The 25,250-nt window shown below is 44.0% G+C and overlaps 1 protein-coding gene across 1 annotated transcript in view; it reads right to left on the bottom strand.

Moving 5' to 3' along the window:
- Positions 1 to 25,250, bottom strand: part of LOC140388578 (inactive dipeptidyl peptidase 10-like) — a 1,987,526-nt gene that overhangs the window by 1,094,235 nt on the left and 868,041 nt on the right. Inside the window, exon 2 of the mRNA XM_072473003.1 lies at positions 20,186 to 20,300. Within this exon, the coding sequence (XP_072329104.1) occupies positions 20,186 to 20,300 (115 nt within the window). The remainder of the gene's footprint in view (positions 1 to 20,185; positions 20,301 to 25,250) is intronic.

Here is a 25,250-nt window from a genome sequence, read left to right as displayed (position 1 = left end):
GAATAGGGAGAGAGTGCAGTTGAACACGTGGCTGCAGGAATGGTGTAGGAGGGAGGGCTTCAGGTATTTGGATAATTGGAGCGCATTCTGGGGAAGGTGGGACCTGTACAAGCAGGACGGGTTGCATCTGAACCAGAGGGGCACCAATATCCTGGGAGGGAGGTTTTCTAGTACTCTTCGGGACGGTTTAAACTAATTTGGCAGGGGAATGGGAACCGGATTTGTAGTCCAACAACTAAGGTAGCCGATATTCAGGACGCCAAAGCGTGTAATGAGACAGTGGGGAAGGGAACACTGACAAAGGAGAGTACTTGCAGGCACGGAGATGGGTTGAAGTGTGTATACTTCAACGCAAGAAGCATCAGGAATAAGGTGGGTGAACTTAAGGCATGGATCGGTGCTTGGGACTACGATGTGGTGGCCATCGCGGAAACTTGCATAGAAGAGTGGCAGAAATGGTTGTTGGAGGTCCCTGGTTATAGATGTTTCAATAAGATTAGGGAGGGTGGTAAAAGAGGTGGGGGGGTGGCATTATTAATTAGAGATAGTATAACAGCTGCAGAAAGGCAGTTCGAGGAGTATCACCCTATTGAGGTAGTATGGGTTGAAGTCAGAAATAGGAAAGGAGCAGTCACCTTGTTAGGAGTTTTCTATAGGCCCCCCAATAGTAGCAGAGATGTGGAGGAACAGATTGGGAAACAGATTTTGGAAAGGTGCAGAAGTCATAGGGTAGTAGTCATGGGCGACTTTAACTTCCCAAATATTGAGTGGAAACTCTTTAGATCAAATAGTTTGGATGGGGTGGTGTTTGTGCAGTGTGTCCAGGAAGCTTTTCTAACACAGTATGTAGATTGTCCGACCAGAGGAGGGGCAATATTGGATTTAGTACTGGGTAATGAACCAGAGCAAGTGATAGATTTGTTAGTGGGGGAGCATTTTGGAGATAGTGACCACAATTCTGTGACTTTCACTTTAGTAATGGAGAGGGATAGGTACGTGCAACAGGGCAAGGTTTACAATTGGGGGAAGGGTAAATACGATGTTGTCAGACAAGAATTGAAGTGCATAAGTTGGGAACATAGGCTGGCAGGGAAGGACACAAGTGAAATGTGGAACTTGTTCAAGGAACAGGTGCTACGTGTCCTTGATATGTATGTCCCTGTCAGGCAGGGAAGAGATGGTCGAGTGAGGGAACCATGGTTGACAAGAGAGGTTGAATGTCTTGTTAAGAGGAAAAAGGTGACTTATGTAAGGCTGAGGAAACAAGGTTCAGACAGGGCATTGGAGGGATACAAGATAGCCAGGAGGGAACTGAAGAAAGGGATTAGGAGAGCTAAGAGAGGGCATGAACAATCTTTGGCGGGTAGGATCAAGGAAAACCCCAAGGCCTTTTACACATATGTGAGGAATATGAGAATGACTAGAGCGAGGGTAGGTCCGATCAAGGACAGTAGCGGGAGATTGTGTATTGAGTCTGAAGAGATAGGAGAGGTCTTGAACGAGTACTTTTCTTCTGTATTTACAAATGAGAGGGGCGATATTGTTGGAGAGGACAGTGTGAAACAGATTGGTAAGCTCGAGGAAATACTTGTTAGGAAGGAAGATGTGTTGGGCATTCTGAAAAACTTGAGGATAGACAAGTCCCCCGGGCCTGACGGGTTATATCCAAGGATTCTATGGGAAGCAAGAGATGAAATTGCAGAGCCGTTGGCAATGATCTTTTCGTCCTCACTGTCAACAGGGGTGGTACCAGGGGATTGGAGAGTGGCGAATGTCGTGCCCCTGTTCAAAAAAGGGACTAGGGATAACCCTGGGAATTACAGGCCAGTTAGTCTTACTTCGGTGGTAGGCAAAGTAATGGAAAGGGTACTGAAGGATAGGATTTCTGAGCATCTGGAAAGACACTGCTTGATTAGGGATAGTCGGCACGGATTTGTGAGGGGTAGGTCTTGCCTTACAAATCTTATTGAATTCTTTGAGGAGGTGACCGAGCATGTGGATGAAGGTAAAGCAGTGGATGTAGTGTACATGGATTTTAGTAAGGCATTTGATAAAGTTCCCCATGGTAGGCTTATGCAGAAATAAGGAGGCATGGGATAGTGGGAAATTTGGCCAGTTGGATAACGAACTGGCTAACCGATAGAAGTCAGAGAGTGGTGGTGGATGGCAAATATTCAGCCTGGATCCCAGTTACCAGTGGCGTACCGCAGGGATCAGTTCTGGGTCCTCTGCTGTTTGTGATTTTCATTAATGACTTGGATGAGTGAGTTGAAGGGTGGGTCAGTAAATTTGCAGACGATACGAAGATTGGTGGAGTTGTGGATAGTAAGGAGGGTTGTTGTCGGCTGCAAAGAGACATAGATAGGATGCAGAGCTGGGCTGAGAAGTGGCAGATGGAGTTTAACCCTGAAAAGTGTGAGGTTGTCCATTTTGGAAGGAGAAATATGAATGCGGAATATAGGGTTAATGGTAGAGTTCTTGGCAATGTGGAGGAGCAGAGAGATCTTGGGGTCTATGTTCATACATCTTTGAAAGTTGCCACTCAAGTGGATAGAGCTGTGAAGAAGGCCTATGGTGTTCTCGCGTTCATTAACAGAGGGATTGAATTTAAGAGCCGTGAGGTGATGATGCAGCTGTACAAAACTTTGGTAAGGCCACATTTGGAGTATTGTGTACAGTTTTGGTCGCCTCATTTTAGGAAGGATGTGGAAGCTTTGGAAAAGGTGCAAAGAAGATTTACCAGGATGTTGCCTGGAATGGAGAGTAGGTCTTACGAGGAAAGGTTGAGGGTGCTAGGCCTTTTCTCATTAGAACGGAGAAGGATGAGGGGCGACTTGATAGAGGTTTATAAGATGATCAGGGGAATAGATAGAGTAGACAGTCAGAGACTTTTTCCCCGGGTGGAACAAACCATTACAAGGGGACATAAATTTAAGGTGAAAGGTGGAAGATATAGGAGGGATATCAGAGGTAGGTTCTTTACCCAGAGAGTAGTGGGGGCATGGAATGCACTGCCTGTGGAAGTAGTTGAGTCGGAAACATTAGGGACCTTCAAGCAGCTATTGGATAGGTACATGGATTACGGTAAAATGATATAGTGTAGATTTATTTGTTCTCAAGGGCAGCACGGTAGCATTGTGGATAGCACAATTGCTTCACAGCTCCAGGGTCCCAGGTTCGATTCCGGCTTGGGTCACTGTCTGTGCGGAGTCTGCACGTCCTCCCCGTGTCTGCGTGGGTTTCCTCCGGGTGCTCCGGTTTCCTCCCACAGTCCAAAGATGTGCGGGTTAGGTGAATTGGCCAATGATAAATTGCCCTTAATGTCCAAATTGCCCTTGGTGTTGGGTGGAGGTGTTGAGTGTGGGTAGGGTGCTCTTTCCAAGAGCCGGTGCAGACTCAAAGGGCCGAATGGCCTTCTTCTGCACTGTAAATTGAATGATAATCTATGATTAATCTAGGACAAAGGTTCGGCACAACATCGTGGGCCGAAGGGCCTGTTCTGTGCTGTATTTTCTATGTTCTATGTTCTATGAATGCATGCACCCTCCTGTGAACCTAACCACACTGTTTATAAACATCTAGCTATGATTGACAAATCGGCACCACATCAGAAGCAGTTATGTGCTTTCTGCAGAGAAAAGGAGGAAGTGAAAGCACTTATCTCCTTGATTTTTTTTGCCCGACACGCGATTTTCTGCCATATCAGGAACTCTGTTACCGGTAGGGAGCAGCAGAGAATCCATTCCTTTATCTCGCATTGACTATCCAAAAGTAAATTTTGGAGTAGTCATTTTAGTTTAGATCATAAGATATACATGTCCATGTAGGAAACTACCTTATGTCAAAATATTCGAGAGCGTTTGCGATGGTGATTTTGAGTCCATATATTTACTATATGCTTCAGCAACTTAACAGTGGATAAATAGATCAAAATCCTCCGGCCGTAACGATTCTCTTTTCCTGTTGGCAGCACACCCCTGCCTGCGGGTTTCCCGGCGGTGTGGCAGGGCTTCAATGGGAAATACCATTGACAAGGAGCTGGAAAAGAGAATCCCAGAGCAGTGAATGGCATGCCGCCGAGAAACATGTGGCTGAGGGACCATAGTCCATAATAAACCCTGATGAACGCCAAAAATGGCAGTGTGTCCATTCAAACAAAAGCGTGTCAGCATGCCAATCCTTTTTTGGGCTGTTTCCTATAATTAGGGCAAGTAATGTGCTATAAAAAGTGATTTTTGCTGAGCTCCATTTAGAACATAGCATTTTCACTGGCTGCAGGACATATTTTAATCCTAATGTGGTCATTGGATAGCAAATAATATATAATTGTGTGGTGCAGGAATTCAAAAAAAGATATGTCATAGTGTGTCAAATCAGTTTTCATACTTTGAATGTTGTCTGGAAGTATGGCTACATCATATTAGATATGGTCAGAAGTTGATGGAGTACAGAGGATTAGGTTTACGGTATAGGGCAGAGCAGACATAGATGACCTCCAAATGTCAGGATCTGGAGATTGATGATTGGTTTCAGGTTTAAGTTTATATTTGTCCCATATCATGTTCTGTCAGTGTACTAAATACAGAAGCTAATGTACTTATTTTCATGAAGTAACTCTTCTGGGAACCTACAGGATTACAAGACAACATAAATGTCAGCTTTTGCGATAAAGGTCACGGTTTTGAGATCTTTGCTGCCATGTAGCAGCTATTATGAGCACATATTTACTAAAATAAAATGATTTTAAGTCTGTGAATGGTCATCCAATATTCCAGCTTAAACTATGCATTGTTAGTCTTATCTCATCTTCAAAACTCTGCATTGATAATCAACTAATGTTCATATAAATGTTCTGTCCCACTAACAGGTGGGGACACAATTTTATACATTTGGGTTGGGTGTCGCCCTTGGAGTTGTCAACATTGAACCCAGACTCCAGTCTCAGTTTCTGGTCAAGTAAGATCAAAGGTCCTTCTTACTCCACCTACTCAGCATTCGAGTGCACAATTCCTCAAAGCTGAATTTTTAAAAGATTTGTTCATGGGACTTGCGCGTCACAGGCTGTGCCAGCATTTATTGCTTGCAACAAGCATTGAGGAAGAAGCTCTGGAAATCGGAATTCAATGTCTACTACTAAGAATGGTGCAGAGGCCTTTTTGTTTCAATACATTTAGAGTACCCAATACATTTTTTTCGATTGAGGGGCAATTTTAGCGTGGCCAATCCACCTAGCCTGCACATCTTTGGGTTGTGGGGGCGAAACCCATGCAAACATGGGGAGAATGTGCAAACCGCACACAGACAGTGACCCAGAGTCGGGATCGAACCTGGGACCTCATGAGGCTGCAGGGCTAACCCACTGCGCCACCGTGCTGCACAGGCATTTTGCAGGCATTTTGACTAACCAAGTTGGTTATACCCTCAAAGATAAGGCTACTAGGCTGGATGTATGTCAGATAGTGAGGAACACATATGAGGTAACTTGCATGACCATGGGCAGGATTCTCTGTCGGTGGGATCCTCAGCTTCACTGACAGCGCACTTACCCCCATGGATTTTCCGACGGCATGGGGTGGCCGCAATGGGAAAACCCAATCCCCGGCTGCCGGGACGGAGGATCACACCGTGCCGTGCCATGCCGTGCCAGCAAACGGGTCTGGCGGGGTGGAGAATCCGCCCCTTGTCTTCGTCAATCCACCTGTCACAAGAATACATCTGCACAATAGCATTGGTATAAATGACCAGAGTGAGTTGTCTGTGTCGTGTTGGGTGTTCCGGTCTACAAACAGGTCAACACGGCTGAAGATGGTGTAACTCTATTTTAGAACATAAGAACATAAGAACTAGGAACAGGAGTAGGCCACCTGGCCCCTCGAGCCTGCTCCGCCATTCAATGAGATCATGGCTGATCTTTGTGGACTCAGCTCCACTCTCCGGCCCGTACACCATATCCCCGAATCCCTTTATTCTTTAGAAAGGTATCTAACTTTTTCTTAAAAAGGTTTAAAGAAGGAGCCTCAACTGCTTCACTGGGCAAGGAATTCCAGAGATTCACAACCCTTTGGGTGAAGAAGTTCCTCCTAAACTCAGTCCTAAATCTACTTCCCCTTATTTTGAGGCTACGCCCGCTAGTTCTGCTTTCCCCGACCAGTGGAAACAACCTGCCCGCATCTATCCTATCTATTCCCTTCATAATTTTATATGTTTCAATAAGATCCCCCCGCATCCTTCTAAACTCCAATGAGAACAGTCCCAGTCTACTCAACCTCTCGTCTTAATCTAATCCCCTCAACTCTGGGATCAACCTAGTGAATCTCCTCTGCACTCCCTCCAGTGCCAATATGTCCTTTCTCAGGTAAGGAGACCAAAACTGAACACAATACTCCAGATGTGGCCTCACCAACACCTTATACAATTGCAGCATAACCTCCATAGTCTTGAACCCAATCCCTCTAGCAATGAAAGACAAAACTCGATTATCCTTCTTAATCACCTGTTGCACCTGCACACCAACTTTTTGCGACTCGTGCACCAGCACACCCAGGTCCCTCTGCACAGCAGCATGTTTTAACATCTTACCGTTTAAATAATAATCCATTCTGCTGTTATTCCTCCCAAAATGGATAGCCTCACACTTGGCAATATTGAATTCCATCTGCCAGTTCCTAGCCCATTCACCTAACCTATCCAAATCCTTCTGCAGACTTCCGGTATCCTCTGCACTTTTTGCTTTACCACTCATCTTAGTGTCGGCTGCAACCTTTGCCACATTGCACTTGGTCCCCAACTCCAAATCATCTATGTAAATTGTGAACAACTGCGGGCCCAACACTGATCCTTGAGGGACCCCACTAGTTACAGGTTGCCAACCAGAGAAACACCCATTTATCCACACTCTCTGCTTTCTGTTAGTTAACCAATCCTCTACCCATGCTACCACCTTACCCTCAATGCCATGCATCTTTAGTTTATGCAGCAACCTTTTGTGTGGCACCTTGTCAAAAGATTTCTGGAAATCCAGATATACCACATCCATTGGCTCCCCGCTATCTACTGCACTGGTAACGTCCTCAAAAAATTCTACCAAATTAGTCAGACACGACCTACCCTTTATGAATCCATGCTGCGTCTGCCCAATGGGACAATTTCCCTCCAGGTGCCCCGCTATTTCCTCCTTAATGATAGATTCCAGCATTTTCCCTACAACCGAAGTTAAGCTTACCGGCCTATAATTACCCGCTTTCTGCCGACCTCCTTTTTTAAACAGTGGTGTCACGTTTGCTACTTTCCAATCCTCTGGGACCACCCCAGAGTCTAGTGAATTTTGATAAATTATCACTAGTGCGTTTACAATTTCCCTAGCCATCTCTTTTAACACTCTGGGATGCATCCCATCAGGGCCAGGAGACTTGTCTACCTTTAGCCCCATTAGCTTGCCCAATACTGCCTCCTTAGTGATTACAATCATCTCAAGGTCCTCACCTATCATATCTTTATTTCCATCAGTCACTGGCATTTTATTTGTGTCCTCCACTGTGAAGACTGACCCAAAAAACCTGTTCAGCTCCTCAGCCATTTCCCCGTCTCCTATTATTAAATCTCCCTTCTCATCTTCCAAAGGACCAATATTTACCTTAGCCACTCTTTTTGTCTTATATATTTGTAGAAGCTTTTACTATCTGCTTTTATGTTCTGAGCCAGTTTACTTTCATAATCTACCTTACTCTTCTTTATAGCTTTTTTAGTAGCTTTCTGTTGTCCCCTAAAGACTTCCCAGTCCTCTAGTCTCACACTAATTGTTGCCACTTTGTATGTTTTTTCCTTCAATTTGATACTCTCCCTCACCTCCTTAGATATCCACGGTCGATTTTTCCCCTTTCTACCGTCTTTCTTTTTTGTCGGTATGAACCTTTCCTGAACACTGTGAAAGATCGCTCGGAAGGTTCTCCACTGTTCCTCAACTGCTTCACCATGAAGTCTTTGCTCCCAGTCTACCTTAGCTAGTTCTTCTCTCATCCCATTTTATTAACAACTCAACTGTAATATCATACTGTAAGCTTGGGTATGTGCACTACCAGCTTATCTGTGGACTCTGTCCTATCACTATCTAGGTGAGGCACTCAGCACATGGTGAATGTCTGAGAGGCAGGCTGTGAGCTCTGTGCTCTGAGCTGGCTGCTGCTGGAAACCGAGGGAACTCTCCTGTCCCCTGTCTTTATAGTGCGTGTGCTCTCACTGGTGATTGGCTGCGATGTTGTGTATGCTGGTTGGTCCTACTGTATGTCCATCAGTGTGTCAGTGTATGTGTGATTGCACCATGATACGTTGATGTATATCATGACAGTTTGTACATACAAAAACTCACCTTCCCCATGTGAATTGTATAGGTCTCGCACATGTCTCCACCATGAGACATTCTCCAATCTGTAGTGTGAGACAGACTTAATGATAGACATAACAGCTGAAAACTGGGTATTCAAGAGGTTGTGGGCCTTCAACAGCAACAAACTTGCATGTGTCACCACAAAATGCAACTCCACGGCCAAGCATTTGTCTCACTCTTTATCGTCATCAAGAGAAGAACAAACCACCCTGATTCAATATAGCTTGTAGAAGAATCTGCCAAGAACAGCATCAGACATAACTAACATACAAACTTAACAAAGCTGTTGGACTACTAACTTTTTGCTTGAACATCAGAAACATCAGGCTATCAGGCAAGTTAAGCATTCGTATAATCAATGGTTCAGAAATAATCTTTGTATACCTATTATATTCAGTCAAGGATGGTGATGTATGATGAGGTAATTAACAGCAGAAGGAGGCTGACCCAAACTTGTCAGAAATTTTACAGGGAAGAGGGAGGCGAGCAGGTCAGCCTAGTCATGTCTCAGTTCAGAAGGTGGATCCTCCATCACTGGCCTCTGTTCTCAATTAGGGTCACCCAAGCTCTTGCCACTCTTGAGGCCTGGCCTCCTGCCCCCCACACCAGTCTTTCAAACATGATCTCAACCTCCCTCACCTCACCAGTCTCATCTCCCCCCACACCCTGTCACCACCCCCACCGCCAAGACTTGCAATCCTGTCCCTGCCATGAGAGCCCCACACTTCTCTGCCTCTGGACTCCAGGTATCTTGAATCTGGGTAGTCCCAGCAGTGGCCACCGTTTTTGGATGATACTGGTGAGTTCACAGAGCTGACAATCAGCATGGCCAGCAACTCTCTGAGGCAATTGTTCCTCCTGAATGAGGGGACAGGCGCCGGAATGTGGCGACTAGGGGCTTTTCACAGTAACTTCATTTGAAGCCTACTTGTGACAATAAGCGATTTTCATTTCATTTTTCATTTCAGGGGCAAATGTCAACTGAATCCTGAAACCAATCATTAATTCCCAGATTCTGACTTTTGGAGTCCTTCCTCAAACTAATCAACGTTCCATGGACCCGAAATCGGCAAGGATGCATTCCTCAATTACATTTTCAGCGCCAGAGCAGGAAACTCCAGAATTTGAAAACTCCTGTACATTGAACCAGGATAAATGCTCAGCTTATTAGCAAGACTGTGCTACATTAAGTGGCAAGAAGACCACTATTGAGCAGTTTTTTTTTAACCAATATAAAATGTGCAGATGCTGCCCATAAATTGCATTGTCACCTGAATACCACTACCCAGCAATCAGCAATTCAACAATTGCTATTTTATATCTGCATGCATTTTTGGAGGTAGACCACAGGTGCTAAAAAGGAATTTGAATGTTTTATATCAAGGGGCACGGTGGTACAATGGCTAGCACTCCTGCCTCATAAGACCAGGGACCTTGGTTCAATTCTGACCTCAGGTGACTGTGTGGTGTTTGGACGTTCTCCCTGTGTCTGTGTGCGTTTCCTCCAGGTGCTCTGGTTTCCTCCCACAATCCAAAAGTGTGCAGTTTAAACATGCTAAATTTCTCCTTTAATGTCCAAAGATGTGCAAATTATTTGGGGTTATGGGATTATGGGGATAGGACGAAGGAGCCAGCAGACACTCTTCCCACGGTGGAGGGGTCAGGGACCAGGGGGCATAGGTTTAAGGCCCGTGGGGCAAAGTTCAGAGGAGATGTGCAAGGCAAGTTTTCTTTACAGAGGCTAGTGAGTGCCTGGAATGCGTTGGCAGGGGAGGTTGTGGAAGCAAATACATTAACGGCATTCAAAAGGCATCTTGTCAAACACATGGATAGGATGGGTATAGAGGGATACAGCACAAGGGAGTGCTGAGGGTTTTGGACAAGGTTGGTATCATGACTGGTACAGGCTTGGAGGGCCGAAGGGCCTGTTCCTGTGCTGTATTGTTTTTCGTTCTTTGTTCTTTGAGCCTAGGGAGGGTGTTCTTTCAGAGGGTCAGTGCAGGCTCGATGGGCTGAGTGGCCTCCTTTTACACTGTAATTTGCATGGTGAGTGTTGGAAAACAGCAAATGTAAGTGTCACATCTCCACACTCCTGGAGGAAAGTAGAGCAGATTTTCTTTACTGGTGGGAAGTCCGTGCTACATTGTCCTGGCCCTTTCCTTCTTTCATCAACTCTAATTCAATCATAAAACAGACTAGAAAGTTAAAAAAATCTGGAACTAACCTTCCAAAATTCCACATAATCTCCATTTGCTTGAAGAATAATTTAAAACATCTCTCTTGATGTAACTGCTGAATTTACGTTTACGTTGAAGAGCTTGAATAAAGTCTGTGCTTGCTGCTTACAGATATCAACATTTAAAATTTGCACTCAACATAATTAGTGTGGCACTGAACTTTGTTGACACTAAACTGTTTACTAAGGAATTGTCATATTTTGGATGATCCACTGGAAAATATTCACCCTGTAAAGACTCCAATTTTCTTGCACAACTACCAAGTTCACATTGGGCAGGACATCCCACAGGTAAAATGTAATTACAATTTCAGAAATAGATATTTTCCTTTTTGTTATCATAAATTAATTTTTCTTCTTTACGTTTTGTGCCAAAATACACTTCTGGAAGGTATGTCTTTTGTATTAGAAACTCTGTGGGATTCAATAACATTGCAGCATTATTTGCATTTATAATCCATTTAGCTTGTTATCTCCTTTTGTTCTATCATAAATAAATTGAATAATAAAGATAAATCACATCCTGACATAAAGAGCACTGTAAATAAAGCAAAAAAAAGGTTGTTGTAATTGGTGCTCTGATTAAGTTCCTTGAAGATGTTGCTTTTATTAGCTCTTTGGATTCCACGGGCAATTGCATTGATCATTGCATCTTGTTGTTGCTGCTTCTTATTGTTTTACTCTTTGTTGTAGCGGCAAAGAGAAATAATCAGAGGTGTCACATGTCGAGTGTGTATAACTTAGTGCAAGGGATTTATTTCCAAGATGTTGCTCAAACCGGGTACAATGGTGAACTCCACAGAAGCCCGTGAAATGCTCCGACTATGCAATTGCGAAACATGTGACATTGCACCAGCCAATGGTAATTCTGATGCATAACACCCCTCTCATTACTACTTTCGTGCCTCGGTATTTTTACTTAATCAATCACTTTATCACAGATCCAACACATTATGCCATAACTAACATTTCTATGTTACGGATATACATATACACATGAGTAAGATGGTCTCTTGGGTGGACGTCTGACTCGCTCTGACAAAACACAATGTTCAAGAACGTGGCTCTTAGGGGTACTAGGAGTATCTTCCTGTACACTGGTCAGTGTTACATCTGACAGAACTAACTCAGGAACTGCCTCTGGTTGTGTGGTTGATTCTGTCGTCACAGATGCCATAATTTTGGCAGTTGTAATCGTCAAGTCGGGTGTCACTGTCCATATCCTCTGTGGTGAAAAAATCTGGTCTAGATTCTGTACACTCACTACGTCCAGACGTGTGCCGACGCAAAATTCATTCATCATCAGATTGTAGAGTGTATGAAATCGGACGCGTCTTGGCTAATACAATTGCTGGAGTCCATTTTTCACCTGAGGTGTAGCTTCTTACAAGAACATGTTCCCCACAGTCAAAGACTGCTTTTGGAATGTTGTTCCCTTCCAGCCACTTGTGCCTGATATTGTTGGCTGACTATCTCTGAAGTTGAAGGGAGTGTCAATAGGTCGAAATGTGTATGTAGTTTCCTTTTGAACATCAGTATAGCCAGTGAGCTTTGTGTTGTTGAGTGTGCAGTGTTTCTGTGCATCACTAGAAAGTTATTGACACGTTTAGGTGCAGAGCCTTTATCCCTTAAAATCTTCACTGTGCCCTTGAGCGATTGAACAAATGTTCAGTTGAGCAATTGGTAGCTGGATAGTGGGGGACAGATTTGATATGGCAGATGCCAGACCCCTTCAGGTAGTCCTAGAATTTGATGTGAACTGAGTACCATTATTGCTCATGAGTTGTTCAGGTCACCTGAATCTTGCATATACCTCGTCAAACCTTTCTATGATCTGTTCCGTAGTTGTCGTTTTAATGATGGCAACCTTTGGCCACTTCGAAAGCGCATCAAACATGACCAAAAGCTTGTGTCCTTCAACTTGTCCCACATATCCGACATGTATTCTTTGTCATGGCCTGTTACACCATTCCCATAGATGCAAAGGTTGTAGTGGAGCAACATTTTACAACGCAGTGCAGGACTGGCATAACCCCACCTACTCCTCTACTTGAGCATCCAATCTAGGCCACCAGAAATAGCCTTTTGCCAACTCCTTCATTCTATCTACAACTGGATTGTCATCGTGCAGCTGTTCCAGGATTCTACTTCATCGATAAGGCATTAATGATTTACTCTAGTAACCATTACAACAATACTCCATTTTGTACTGTCAACTCAAGTTGCCTGTAAGATAGGGTTTAAAATCTGAATTCATTCTGTGCTCTTGTGTTAGAGTGCCTTTTTGAATCATGTCCAATACCTTCCCTATCACCGGATCTGTTCAGATAGATTTCCGCACCTCATAAGACATTACCCGAACATTTTCCACGTGAGACAGATAGAATATGTTGTTAAAGTGTTCTGCAGATTCATCCTTATGTTTTTGGTCTTATTGATTTTCAGCAGCAGCCTAGACAAAGTCCCCACATTCATGTGCCTGACTTGAGGACTACAACTGCTGAAATTACAGAATCTGCTGTGAAAGAAACATTTACACAACCAGAGACAGTTCCTGAGTTGGTTTTGCTAGATGCAACACTGACCATTCCTAGTACCCCTAAGAGCCAAGTTCCTGAACATTGTGTTCTGCCAAAATGAGACAGACGTCCACCCAAGAGACTGTCTTACTAATCTACATATGTATCCTTAACCTAACAATATTCAATGACATAATCATATGTCCAACGTTGTGATCGACTAGCAGCGATGCAACCCTAAAAATTGTTAAGAGATGAAGGTGAGTCAATAGACTAAATTGACAGCCAAATAAATAATGGTGGAACCTTCGAATACCAAATATAATGCTCAGAGTTTCTTTGTTGGGTTGATCACAGTTGGATTCAGCACTAGTTAACATCCCGGAAGCAAATGCCATTGGTTGTTCCTCGCCTGAAGGCATTATGTTCAAGACAACTGCTCTAAACCTATCGGGTGATGTGCTGCAAGCAAGCTACAACTTCAGTTTTGGGGTTTAATGGATCAATAACTCCGTGTCCTGTAATTTGTTTTGGCATTTTGGTAAGATCTGCAGTGTTTATCTATGTCCAGATAAACATTGGTGTGTGGCACCATTGGGGAAGGTTACCCCTGTACCCCCCAACCCCCAATGTAGTACTGAACTGAGATGGTGACACAGGAGGATCCATGGTTCTGGCAATATGGTGCTGTCCATGAAGACCAGCTTGGCATGGAGATGGAGGGCAGGCATTGGTCTGCCCCAGCAGAGTGCTGTGCAGCACATCAGGAGCAGCGCAGCATTAGGATAGAAGATTTCATTGCGCTCATCTGGAAGTCTCTTGGAAACTGAGGACCGTCTAGTGCATGCCACTTTTTAACAAATCGAGTTTAACCACAATGTAATTTCCTGCAAGACTGGATGGTTTGGCAGGATTTGGTAACAGATATATGTTCAAGTTCCTGATGAACTGGGGATGTTCCTTCTCCCGCCAATAACATTTTGTCTCCTTTAATAGCATTAAATCTTGAATATAAACTTTACTCCAATGGAATACAACTTCAAATTCCACAATTATCCTTCGATTATCTTTAAACTAGACTATTGTGTAGATTAGATTAATTCTTTCTAATCATCATAATAAAATGTGATTATCACGCAGAGATACAAATTGACACATGAAAAGTAAGAATAATAATGGGACTCTGTGAGTCAGTAGAATTACATAGTAATTGGAAGGATTCTGTTCCATTATGTCACGTACAAAATTAGTTTTTGTTCATGCCATGCCACTGTAAAACAGCATGAGCTGCATAGTCTGTGGCACATTCTTAATTTTGACCGCATTTTACTCCTCTGGATTTCAACGTCACAATGGGAAATGCATGAACAATATACCTGAGTGGTGTCTGAAGAAGCATCAGTGTGGTTATGAAAGTGCGTTTAGTGGCGTATGTATGGATTAGCGCGCTGTACTGAAGAAAGTAATGTTTTAAGACAGGATAGCAAATAATCTACAAGGGAAATCTTAATAAATTTATTCTTTAAGGGTTGCAGCCAAATTATAATGGCATCCTGAAAGCATGTCAGCAATATATTTAAATGTTGCGCAGAATATTTATTGGACATCGTTGGCCTCTATCCACCACTGCATAAAATTGTCTTAAATATAGAAAATACAAGTGAATACATGTAGGCCTGATCATCAGTTCGAATATCAACATGTATTGCAGAGAGAAATTCTACCTAAACTTACTCTATAAATTATACCAAACTCAGAAACAAAGATTATAGTTTACTCATTATTTGCTCACTCTTATCGTGCTATATCCATTCTCATTAATCAACATTCCGTGAGGTTTGGTTTGATAATCCAAACTGGTTCATTTTGGGGTTGTGGACATTGCTGGCATGACCCACTTCAGTTTGAAGGTACACCCACAGTGAAAAATGAAAATCGCTTATTGTCACAGGTAGGCTTCAATGAAGTTACTGTGAAAAGTGCTCATCAAGATGCAGTTCCAGGAGCCAATGACAATGAAGGAACAGCAAAATATTTGCAAGTCATGATGGTACGTAATGTGCAGGGAAATTTTCTGCTGGTGTTATGCCTATCCACCAGCCACCTTTGTCGTTCTACGTGGCAGATATCACAAGTTTGTGAGATGTTGTTGAAGAAGCCTTGGCAAGTTGCTACAGTGCATTGTGTGAATGGAACACTGCGAGTGGTGGAGGGGGTGAATGGGCCTCTTGAGTGTTGGACAGCTCCACGCACCTAAGCAAGTAGGGAGTATTCTATCACATTCCTAACTTGTGGTGGAAAGACTTCGGAGAATCTGGAGCTATGGCATTTATTACAGAATACTCAACCTCTGAAGTGACATGGAGGGTGAAGGTGTTATATGTTGTGGGTGGGGGAAAGAATTGTCACTAAGTTGGCACTAAGTTGACCTCGGGGCTTTAAAGATCCATGAGGATGGATGGGGGTCATGAGATTGCATAATGACTCTAGAGGCCGTGGACATGGATGAGGGGGTTGGAGGTGACGTGGTGTATATGAGAAGACAATAGGGGTAAGTGGGGGCATAGTGTGAAATTGGGGTTTGGGAGGCCTGAGTTGGCATGAGTTGCTATGTATTGACATGGGAAGTGGGTGTGGGGGTGTGAGAGGGTGTCTGAGGGGTGAGGGCCTGAGGGCCTAATGTTTCAGCAAACGCCTGGAACGGAGTTGCAGAGAACTGAGGCCGGCCTTTTAAACAGCCCTTCACAATAACTCAACAGAACCTTCAGCCACTTCCAATCTGTATCTGGGGGCATTGGACTAGATTCCACCCGTGCCCCCCACCCCCCAGAATGAAGATCCGGACATTCAGGGCACTATTTCCACGGAGACAGGTGCGGCAAGCCTGGAAATTTCTCAAATCCCGCTGTCCAACCCAGGAACAAAAATCTAGGCCTAAATCTCATCCACATTGTGGTAGGATTGGAGTCGCACATAAGCCAGATCAGGGAAAGTAAATTTCCTTCCATATAGGACATTAATGAACAAGATGGGCCTTTAACAACAATTGTCGCATTTTATGGTCACTATTTTGATACTAGTTTATTTTCAAATACAGATTTATATTTAATTAACAGAATTTAGATTCCCCAGCTGACCATATAAGGTGCCAGTGGGGTACCTGGTGAACTTGTAATGAGCCCAGTCCATTTGAAGGCTGCGGCTCATTACTATTTGGACAGTTGGTTGCAGTTGGAGGTTACGCACCTTGACGCAACCCCACTAGGGGAATTTCTGGGCAGCACAGGTGGCATCCAAGCTGCAGGAAGGTAGGTGGAGGGGGATCATTTTGTCTTGAGTGGAGAAGTAGAAAAGAGCCTGATTAGTAGAGCCTGAGAACTTATCCTGGTTCTGCAAAGATTAAAAAAACAATTTAAAGTACCCAATGAATTAATTTTCCAATTAAGATTGATTGATATTTAGTGTCACATGTACTGAAGTACAGTGAAAAGTATTTTTCTGCGGCCAAGGGAATGTACACAGTACATACATAGTAGACAAAAGATTAATCAACAAGGTACATTGACAAATGGTACATCAATAAATAGTGATTGGTTGCAGTGCAGAATAATACCTGAATCGGTGCCGGAATGTGGCGACTAGGGGCTTTTCATGGTATCTTCATTGCAGTGTTAATGTAAGTCTACTTGTGGCAGTAAAGATTATTTTTATTTAAAAGTGCCAAACAAAGCAAATACATGAGCAAGAGTAGCACAGGGTGTCATGAATAGTGTTCTTACAGGGAACAGATCAGTCCGAGGGGGAGTCATTGAGGAGTCTTTTAGCTGTGGGGAAGACGTTGTTCCTATGTCTGGATATGCGGGCCTTCAGACTTCTGTATCTTCTGCCTGATGGAAGTGTCTGGAAGAGGGCAAAGCGTGTTGTGAGGGATCTCTGATAACGCTGTCTGCCTTCCTGAGTCAGCAGGGGGTGTAGACAGAATCAATGGGAGGGTGGGGAGCTTGTCTTTAGCATTGGGCTGAGTTCACCATGCTCTGCAATTTCTTGCATTCTTGGGCCAAGCCGTTGCCATACCAAGCTGTGATGCAGCCAGATAGGATGCTCTCTATGACACATCTGCAGATGTTTGTTAGAGTTGATGCAGATATGTCGAATTTCTTTAACTTCCGTAGAAATAGAGACGTTGTTGGGCTTTCTTGACTCAACGTGAGTGGACCAGGACAGACTGTTGGTGATGGTGACCCCCAGGAACTTAAAGCTATCGACCATCTCCACTTCGGAGCCATTGATGTAGACGGGGGGGGGAGAGAGGGGGGGGTCATGTTATGCTTTCTTGAGTCGATGATCAATTCCTTGGTCTTTCCAACATTTTGATAGAGGTTGTTTTCGGTACACCATGCAACCAAGTGACCTATCTCCCTTCTATAGTCTGATTCGTAGTTTGAGATACGATCCACCACAATCGTCTCATACACAAACTTATAGATTGAGTTGGAGTTAAATCTTGCCACACAGTCATGTACAGAGGGTACAGTAGAGGACTGAGCACAAATCCTTGCGGGGCCCCGGTGTTGAGGACTATTGTTGAGGAGGTGCTGTTACCTATCCTGTCAGATTGTGGTCTGTTAGCGAAGAAGTCAAGGATCCAGCTGCAAAGGGAGGGATCAAGTCCAAGATTGCAGAGTTCGGTTATTAGTGCATCGGGATAATGGTTGAAGGCAGAGCTGTAGTCAATGAACAGCAGTCTGACTTAGGTGTCCTTGTTCTCGAGGTGTTCGAATGCTGATTGTAGGGCCAGAGAGATAGCATCTGCTGTGGATCGGTTGCGGTGATAGGCGAACTGCAATGGATTGAGACCGTCTGGGAGGCTGGCATTGATCCATCTCATGACTAGCTGCTCAAAGCATTTCATGATAACAGACGTCAGGGCCACCGACCGGTAGTCGTTGAGGCACGCGACCTTGTTCTTCTCTGATACTGGCATTATGGTGGTCTTCTTGAAGGAAGTGAAGACCTCGGAGTGTATAAGTGAGGTGTTGAAGATGCCTATGAATGCACTCGCCAGCTGGTCTGTGCAGGCTTTGAGTGCTCACCAGGGACTCGTCGAGGTCCCTCGCTTTCCATGGGTTCACTTTCAAGAAGGCAGCTCTTACCGTCGAGGCTGTAATAGTTGGTGTGGGTGTGTTCAGGACTGTTGGGGCGGGTGGCACTGATGTATTGGCTGAATGTTCAAAGCGGGCATAGAACTTGTTCAGTTCATCGGGGAGGGATGCTCCAGTCCCATATATTCCGCCTGGGTTTGCTTTGTAGCCTGCGATCTTGTGTAAGCCCGCCATAGTCGTTGTGGGTTTTTGTGTCATTGGCCTGGGAATCTAGTTTGATCCGGTATTGTCTTTTGGCGTCCCTGGTGGCTTTCCGTGCATCGTACCTGGATTTCTTATATAGGTCAGGGTAGTTAGACTTGAACGCCGCCATCCGGGACTTCATCAGGGAGTGAACCCTTTGGTTGAGCCAAGGTTTCTGATTGGGGAACACCTGTATTGTCTTCTTAGGGGCAATTTAGCATAGCCAATCCACCTCCCCTGCACATCTTTGGGTTGTGGAGGTGAAACCAGGCAGACACGGGGAGAACGTGCAAACTCCACATTCCCAGTGACCTGGGATCGGGATCAAACCTGGGTCTTCGGCATCGTGAGGCACCAGTGCTAACCACTGCACCACCATTCCGCCCTGTCTCCTCAAAGATAAGGAGGAAGGTGTATGAATGTTGTATGACCAGACTGACTTTGGTCAAAAGATAATCTGTGACATGCTGTGACCCATTTGGTTTCAAAATGTCATAAGGGTTGTAAATGTTATAAGTCCTAAGCAAACATTTTGAATGGGCCTACTGCTCGACTGAGGGGTCTGCAGGCAGCTGTGGGGAACTTTGCGAAGATCACAGTGTTGGCAACAACACAGTTTTCCTACCACTTTTGAGATGCTATCACGGACTTGGGCCCAATTTTGTTTGACCAAAAGAAAGTATTTCCTTTTCAGCTACCAGGACTATTGATCAATGATCCGGATGTACAGAATTTGATGGAATACCTTTCATTTAATTCAAGAGGTTCTTTTTTTAACATCTGGAAGATATTAAAAGAAAAATACAGCGCATCATAGAATTTGTAACTGCTCTGGTGTATCCACAGGTGACTGCGCTACCACCAGAAAGGCCACATACTTATTTGTATGTGGTGCTGAGAAAGAATGGTAGCTTGTTGGAGAAATAGTGACAATGATGCAAACGGATTCTGTGAGCGACGTAGCAGAGCTAATGGTGTGCCCTCAGAGGATTGCAACAAGCACAATCTCAAACAGTATCAAAGCAGCTACACTGAAAAAGCCCTACTGCAGGATCCCGACTTTGAAACATTGCAAATGGAGGAGCTGATACGTACAATGTATATCGAGTACATTGAGAAAGTATCTTCCGAGGTCAGTTCAGCTTTTCACAAGACACACATCATATTATGTGTCAAATACTTCTGTACATGGAACCCCATCCCAATGCTAACGCTACTGAAGGCAATTGCTACAAGGTGCACTATGGAACAACCAGAAATGTTATTTCTCCCCTCAAAAGGATAGAACATAGAACATAGAACATAGAACGATACAGCGCAGTACAGGCCCTTCGGCCCACGATGTTGCACCGAAACAAAAGCCATCTAACCTACACTATGCCATTATCATCCATATGCTTATCCAATAAACTTTTAAATGCCCTCAATGTTGGCGAGTTCACTACTGTTGCAGGTAGGGCATTCCACGGCCTCACTACTCTTTGCGTAAAGAACCTACCTCTGACCTCTGTCCTATATCTATTACCCCTCAGTTTAAAGCTATGTCCCCTCGTGCCAGCCATTTCCATCCGCGGGAGAACGCTCTCACTGTCCACCCTATCTAATCCCCTGATCTTAATTATTACAAGTAGAATTAAATTGAGCAAATTATCTATTTATTACGTTCATTTGGAAATGATATGTGAGTGGGTATCTTGTTTACCTGGAGTTAAGAGGATGACCGAGATGGTGATGAGAGAGCACACAGCAAGGATCACCAGCAGGGCAATAGCAATTCCTTTCCAGTTTCTTTGGGGAGGGCTTGAACCTCCTATATCCTACAAAAGGCAGAAATAATAGGTTTTATCACTGAAATTTCCTAATCATAACATATTATTCATAATGCGAAAAACACAAGCATTAAGAACTCATTGCAGAGTTGATCATCATAATGATTTTCATACTTCATTTAATTATTCAAATTTGCACACACTTCAGGGCAAGCTAAGATTGAAATGTCTTCTTGCTTTCACAACTGTTTGATTTCTTTAAATGCTGAATTTATAACAATAATTAGATTTTACTTGCCTTTAAGCTATTTGTGCTTATTACTGGTGATGAATCCAATCTAACAGAAGCAAGACGATTTAAAAGAAACAGCCCTTTATATTGTGATTGAACATCTCAGCGTATAGGGTTTGAAAGGCTCTCAGAAAAGGGCTCTTTAATCAATATCTTACGAAAGGTTTTGAGGACCTGTCCCACAACCCCCTGCAGAGTCAGCCAGTGCACTGGTGTGGATCTTGGAGGAATGCGCATTTACAGACCACCCCGCAATCTTGACTGGAAAGGGAAATTCAATGGAACGTAGCAGCATGTCAAAGAAAATGGGTAGCAAGAAAAACAGGGCAAATGTTCCATAGAAATATACAAGGCACAATTTTCGGAATGTTTCCTACAACACAATTTTCGCCACATTTTCATAATCTACACAATTTCAATGGTTTCTACTGGCTTTATCAGCTTCCAAATTATACACACTTTGGGCGTCATTCTCTGACCACCCGCTGGGTCGGAGAATGGCCGTTGGCCGCCGTGAATCCCGCCCCCGCCGAAGCCTCCGGTACCGGAGATTGGGCGGGGGCGGGAATCGGGCCGCGCCGGTTGGCGGGACCCCCCGCTCAATTCTCCGGCCCGGATGGGCCGAAGTCCCGCCCAGAAATTGCCTGTCCCGCCGGCGTAAATCAAAGCTGGTATTTACCGGCGGGACCAGGCGGCGTGGGCAGGCTCCGGGGTCCTGGGGGGGGGCACGGGGCGATCTGACCCTGGGGGGTGCCCCCACGGTGGCCTGGCCCGTGATCGGGGCCCACCAATCCGCAGGCGGGCCTGTGCCGTGGGGGCACTTTCCCTTCTGCCTCCGCCACAGCCTCCACCATGGTGGAGGTGGAAGAGACTCTCCCCGCTGCGCATGCGCGGGAAACTGTCGGCGGCCGCTGACACTCCCGCGCATGCGCCGCATTTCCGCGCCAGCTGGCGGGGCACCAAACGCCATTTCCGCCAGCTGGCGGGGCAACAAACGCCATTTCCGCCAGCTGGCGGGGCGGAAATCCCTCCGGCGCCAGCCTAGCCCCTCAATGTTGGGGCTCGGCCCCCAAAGATGCGGAGCATTCCGCACCTTTGGGCCGGCGCGATGCCCGTCTGATTGGCGCTGTTTTTGGCGCCAGTCGGCGGACATCGCGCCGTTGGGGTAGAATTTCACCCATGATATCATCAACGGGATTCTCCGTCGACAGGATCCTCCGCTTCGCCGGCAGTACACCCACGCCTGCGGGTTTCCTGACAGCACAGGATGGCCACAATGGGAAACCACATTGGCCGGCTGCGGGAATGGAGAATTCTGCTGCCGGTGGAGCCGCGCCATGCCGGAATACAGGGCTGGCGTGATGGAGAATCCCACCCATTAGAAAGTAACTTGATAAAGTACAACACTGAATGACCTTTCTTAATCCAGTCCCTGTAAATAACATGGATACCATGCAGTACTGGTTCTGAATAATTCTGTTCAGCACAAGCAGGGGACAGACTTCTTGTAATCTTAGGTATTTCTTGTTCTCACTACATGTTTCATTAACTGGCACATATGTTTTGAAGTAATCCCACCATGATAACTGAGAACAATTAGAAAAACATCCAACATTTCTAAACAACAACATGTATTGCCTTTATATAGTGAAACAGGCCAAGGTGCTTCGCAGGGGTGCTATCAAACAAAATCTGACACCGAGTCACATAAACAGCTATTTGTCATAAAGCCGCCCAAATGTAATCAGGTCATCTCTGTTAGTTTATTTATATGCTATGAAACTAATTAAAAACAATAAACTACACATATTGGATTCCATTTCTCATCCAAGACTAGTTAATGGGTGAATATTATAACTCGCGCCCCTACAGATTTATGAAATGAATCAATACCACCAGAAGCACACTGACACATGTGATCGTGATATACTACAGAGGATGCAGAAAAATATTTTTATCTTTGGTTAGTTATGTATTTGACATACATCAAAACTACCAGCATATTTAACAAACTCCAAACTAAGCTGCTGAGGAACTCACAGGTAGACATTCAATTTAATCAATATGCAATTTACACTCAACTCAATTACTTGAGTTGAAAGGCACAAAAATAAACTAAAATTGATGAGTGAACTATTGTGGAATACTATAGAGGTATGGCATTATGTCCAATACAATGCAGCTGCGCATGGGGAGTTTGGATCAAATGCAATTGACAAGAAGTGGAATAAGTGTATAAAGAATATGTGGACCAGGTCACCCATGTGTAATTCAATCAGCACTTTAAAATTATGCATTTTGTATTCACTTTCATATTCCAAATATACTCCTGTGTCCATATCCATTGTGACACTGTATTTATAACCTCCTGCTGCAGTGCCTCACTAGTCAGAAGATGTAATTACATCATGACAAATTAACATCAGTGATTACTGTTTTAAATGTGGTTTGAGAAATTGGTGATACAAACATTTGGATGGAAAATTTTCAATACATTAATATTAGGTCAAGTGATTTGGTACAGCACAATATTATATAACATTTTCCATAATTTCCCACAATTATTGCATGTAATGCGATTTGGTCAAAGTATAATTTGGCGGAAAGGGTTCCAGAGGAATTAAATACAAAGCTATGGAGAACAAACAAGGGCATAAGATTCATTGGATAACTCTTTCAAAGAAGTGGCACAATGAGTTAAATTACCTCCTTCTGTGCTTATAGAGCTTTGATTCAAAAAATTACTGAGTGGATCTGATTGATAACAAATCAACTACCTCAATCATTTTTACATAATCACTGGAACTATATTCTTTCTTTTGTAAATGTATTGGAAGAAAATGTTCAAAATGCAAACATCTCCAACATATATTATACAAGCTTACTCTAATAACTATGCTGCCTTCGACATCTCTGGAACTAATTACATTAAGCATCATTAAATCCATCTTCTCAATTGATTAATGTTATCCAACACTCTTTACTGACTTAGTTTTAAAGCAAGATGAACAAAATAAGTTATGGCGACCAATGAAGACGCATATTCCAAATTATAGTCACATGTCATTAAATCTTGAGGTTAAAAAAGATAATTTTGAAAAATTAAATATAAATTTTATATATTTAAAAAATATATTTAGAGTACCCAATTATTTTATTCCCATTAAGCGGCAATTTAGTGTGGTCAATCCATCTAACCTGCACATCTTTGGATTGTGGGGGTGAGACACATGCAGACTTGAGGAGAATGTGCAAACTCCACACAGTGACCCGGGGCTGGGATCGAACCCGGATCCTCAGTGCAGTAGGCAGCAGTGCTGACCACGGCACCACCGTGCTGCCCTAAATTTTATATTATAATGTAAGGGTAAGGTAACGTTGCCATAGTCCCAGATGACCATAGGCTGCTTTCTCCTTTGAAGGAGCTGATTTAACCTGAAGATCACCACACCTCAGGTGAGAGGCATAGTTGAGAAGGCGAGGCCTTCATGAATAACCTCAGCCGATACAAAGAACAAAGAAAAGTACAGCACAGGAATAGGTCCTTCGGCCGTCCAAGCCTGCGCCGACCATGCTGCCCGTCTAAATTAAAATCTTCTGTACTTCCGGGGTCCGTATCCCTCTATTCCCATCTATTCATGTATTTGTCAAGATGCCCCTTAAACGTCACTATCGTCCCTGCTTCCACCACCTCCTCCAGCAGCGAGTTCCAGGCACCCACTACCCTCTGTGTAAAAAACTTGCCTCGTACATCTCCTCTAAACCTTGCCCCTTGCACCTTAAACCTATGGCCCCGTGTAATTGACCCCTCTACCCTGGGAAAAAGTCTCTGACTATCCACTCTGTGTATGTCCCTCATATTTTGTAGACGTCTATCAGGTCGTCCCTCAACCTCCTTCGTTCCAGTGAGAACAAACCAAGTTTATTCAACCTCTCCTCATAGCTAATGCCCTCCATACCAGGCAACATCCTGGTAAATCTCTTCTGCACCATCTCTAAAGCCTCCACATCCTTCTGGTAGTGTGGCGACCAGAATTGAGCACTATACTCCAAGAGTGGCCGAACTAAGGTTCTATACAGCTGCAACATGACTTGCCAATTTTTATACTCAATGCCCCAGCCAATGAAGGCAAGCATGCCGTATGCCTTCTTGACTACCTTCTCCACCTGCATTGCCCCTTTCAATGACCTGTAGACCTGTACACCTAGATCTCTCTGACTGTCAATACTCTTGAGGGTTCTACCATTCACGGGAATTGAACCCACGTTGCTGGTCTTGATCTGTATCAAGCCAGCTGTCTAGCGAAGTGAGCTAAACCAAATGTAGAATTCAGCTTAATGAACTATGTGTGTATGTCTTCATTATTTTGTTGGAGTAAATTAAATACCAATTGACAAAATATCTCAGGGTTTTCCTTCGTCTCCCATTGCAGCTCTGCTGAATGACAGTAGTAGCTTCTCAGAAAAGCTAAAACTCATTTGCTCTGGGCCTTTTTGCAAGTCCCAGACAAGGTATGTTTCATTGGCTGCTCAGCTAGATGGTTCCAAAACATTACTGGAACTTATAAATCAATAATGCAACTCAGTAAAATGACAGAATATTAAAAAAACATAAGGTAGGGTTTAATTTACACACTACAAAGTAGTTTTGATTTCCATTAATGCAAAACATGTGCAGTGCAAATTGTATATCAAAGTCCTAACTG

Source organism: Scyliorhinus torazame, chromosome 2 (genome assembly GCF_047496885.1).
Source record: "Scyliorhinus torazame isolate Kashiwa2021f chromosome 2, sScyTor2.1, whole genome shotgun sequence".
Taxonomy (NCBI): Eukaryota; Metazoa; Chordata; class Chondrichthyes; order Carcharhiniformes; family Scyliorhinidae; genus Scyliorhinus; species Scyliorhinus torazame.
The sequence above is the reverse complement of the archived record's forward strand: the minus strand, read 5'-3'. Positions and strand labels throughout refer to the sequence as shown.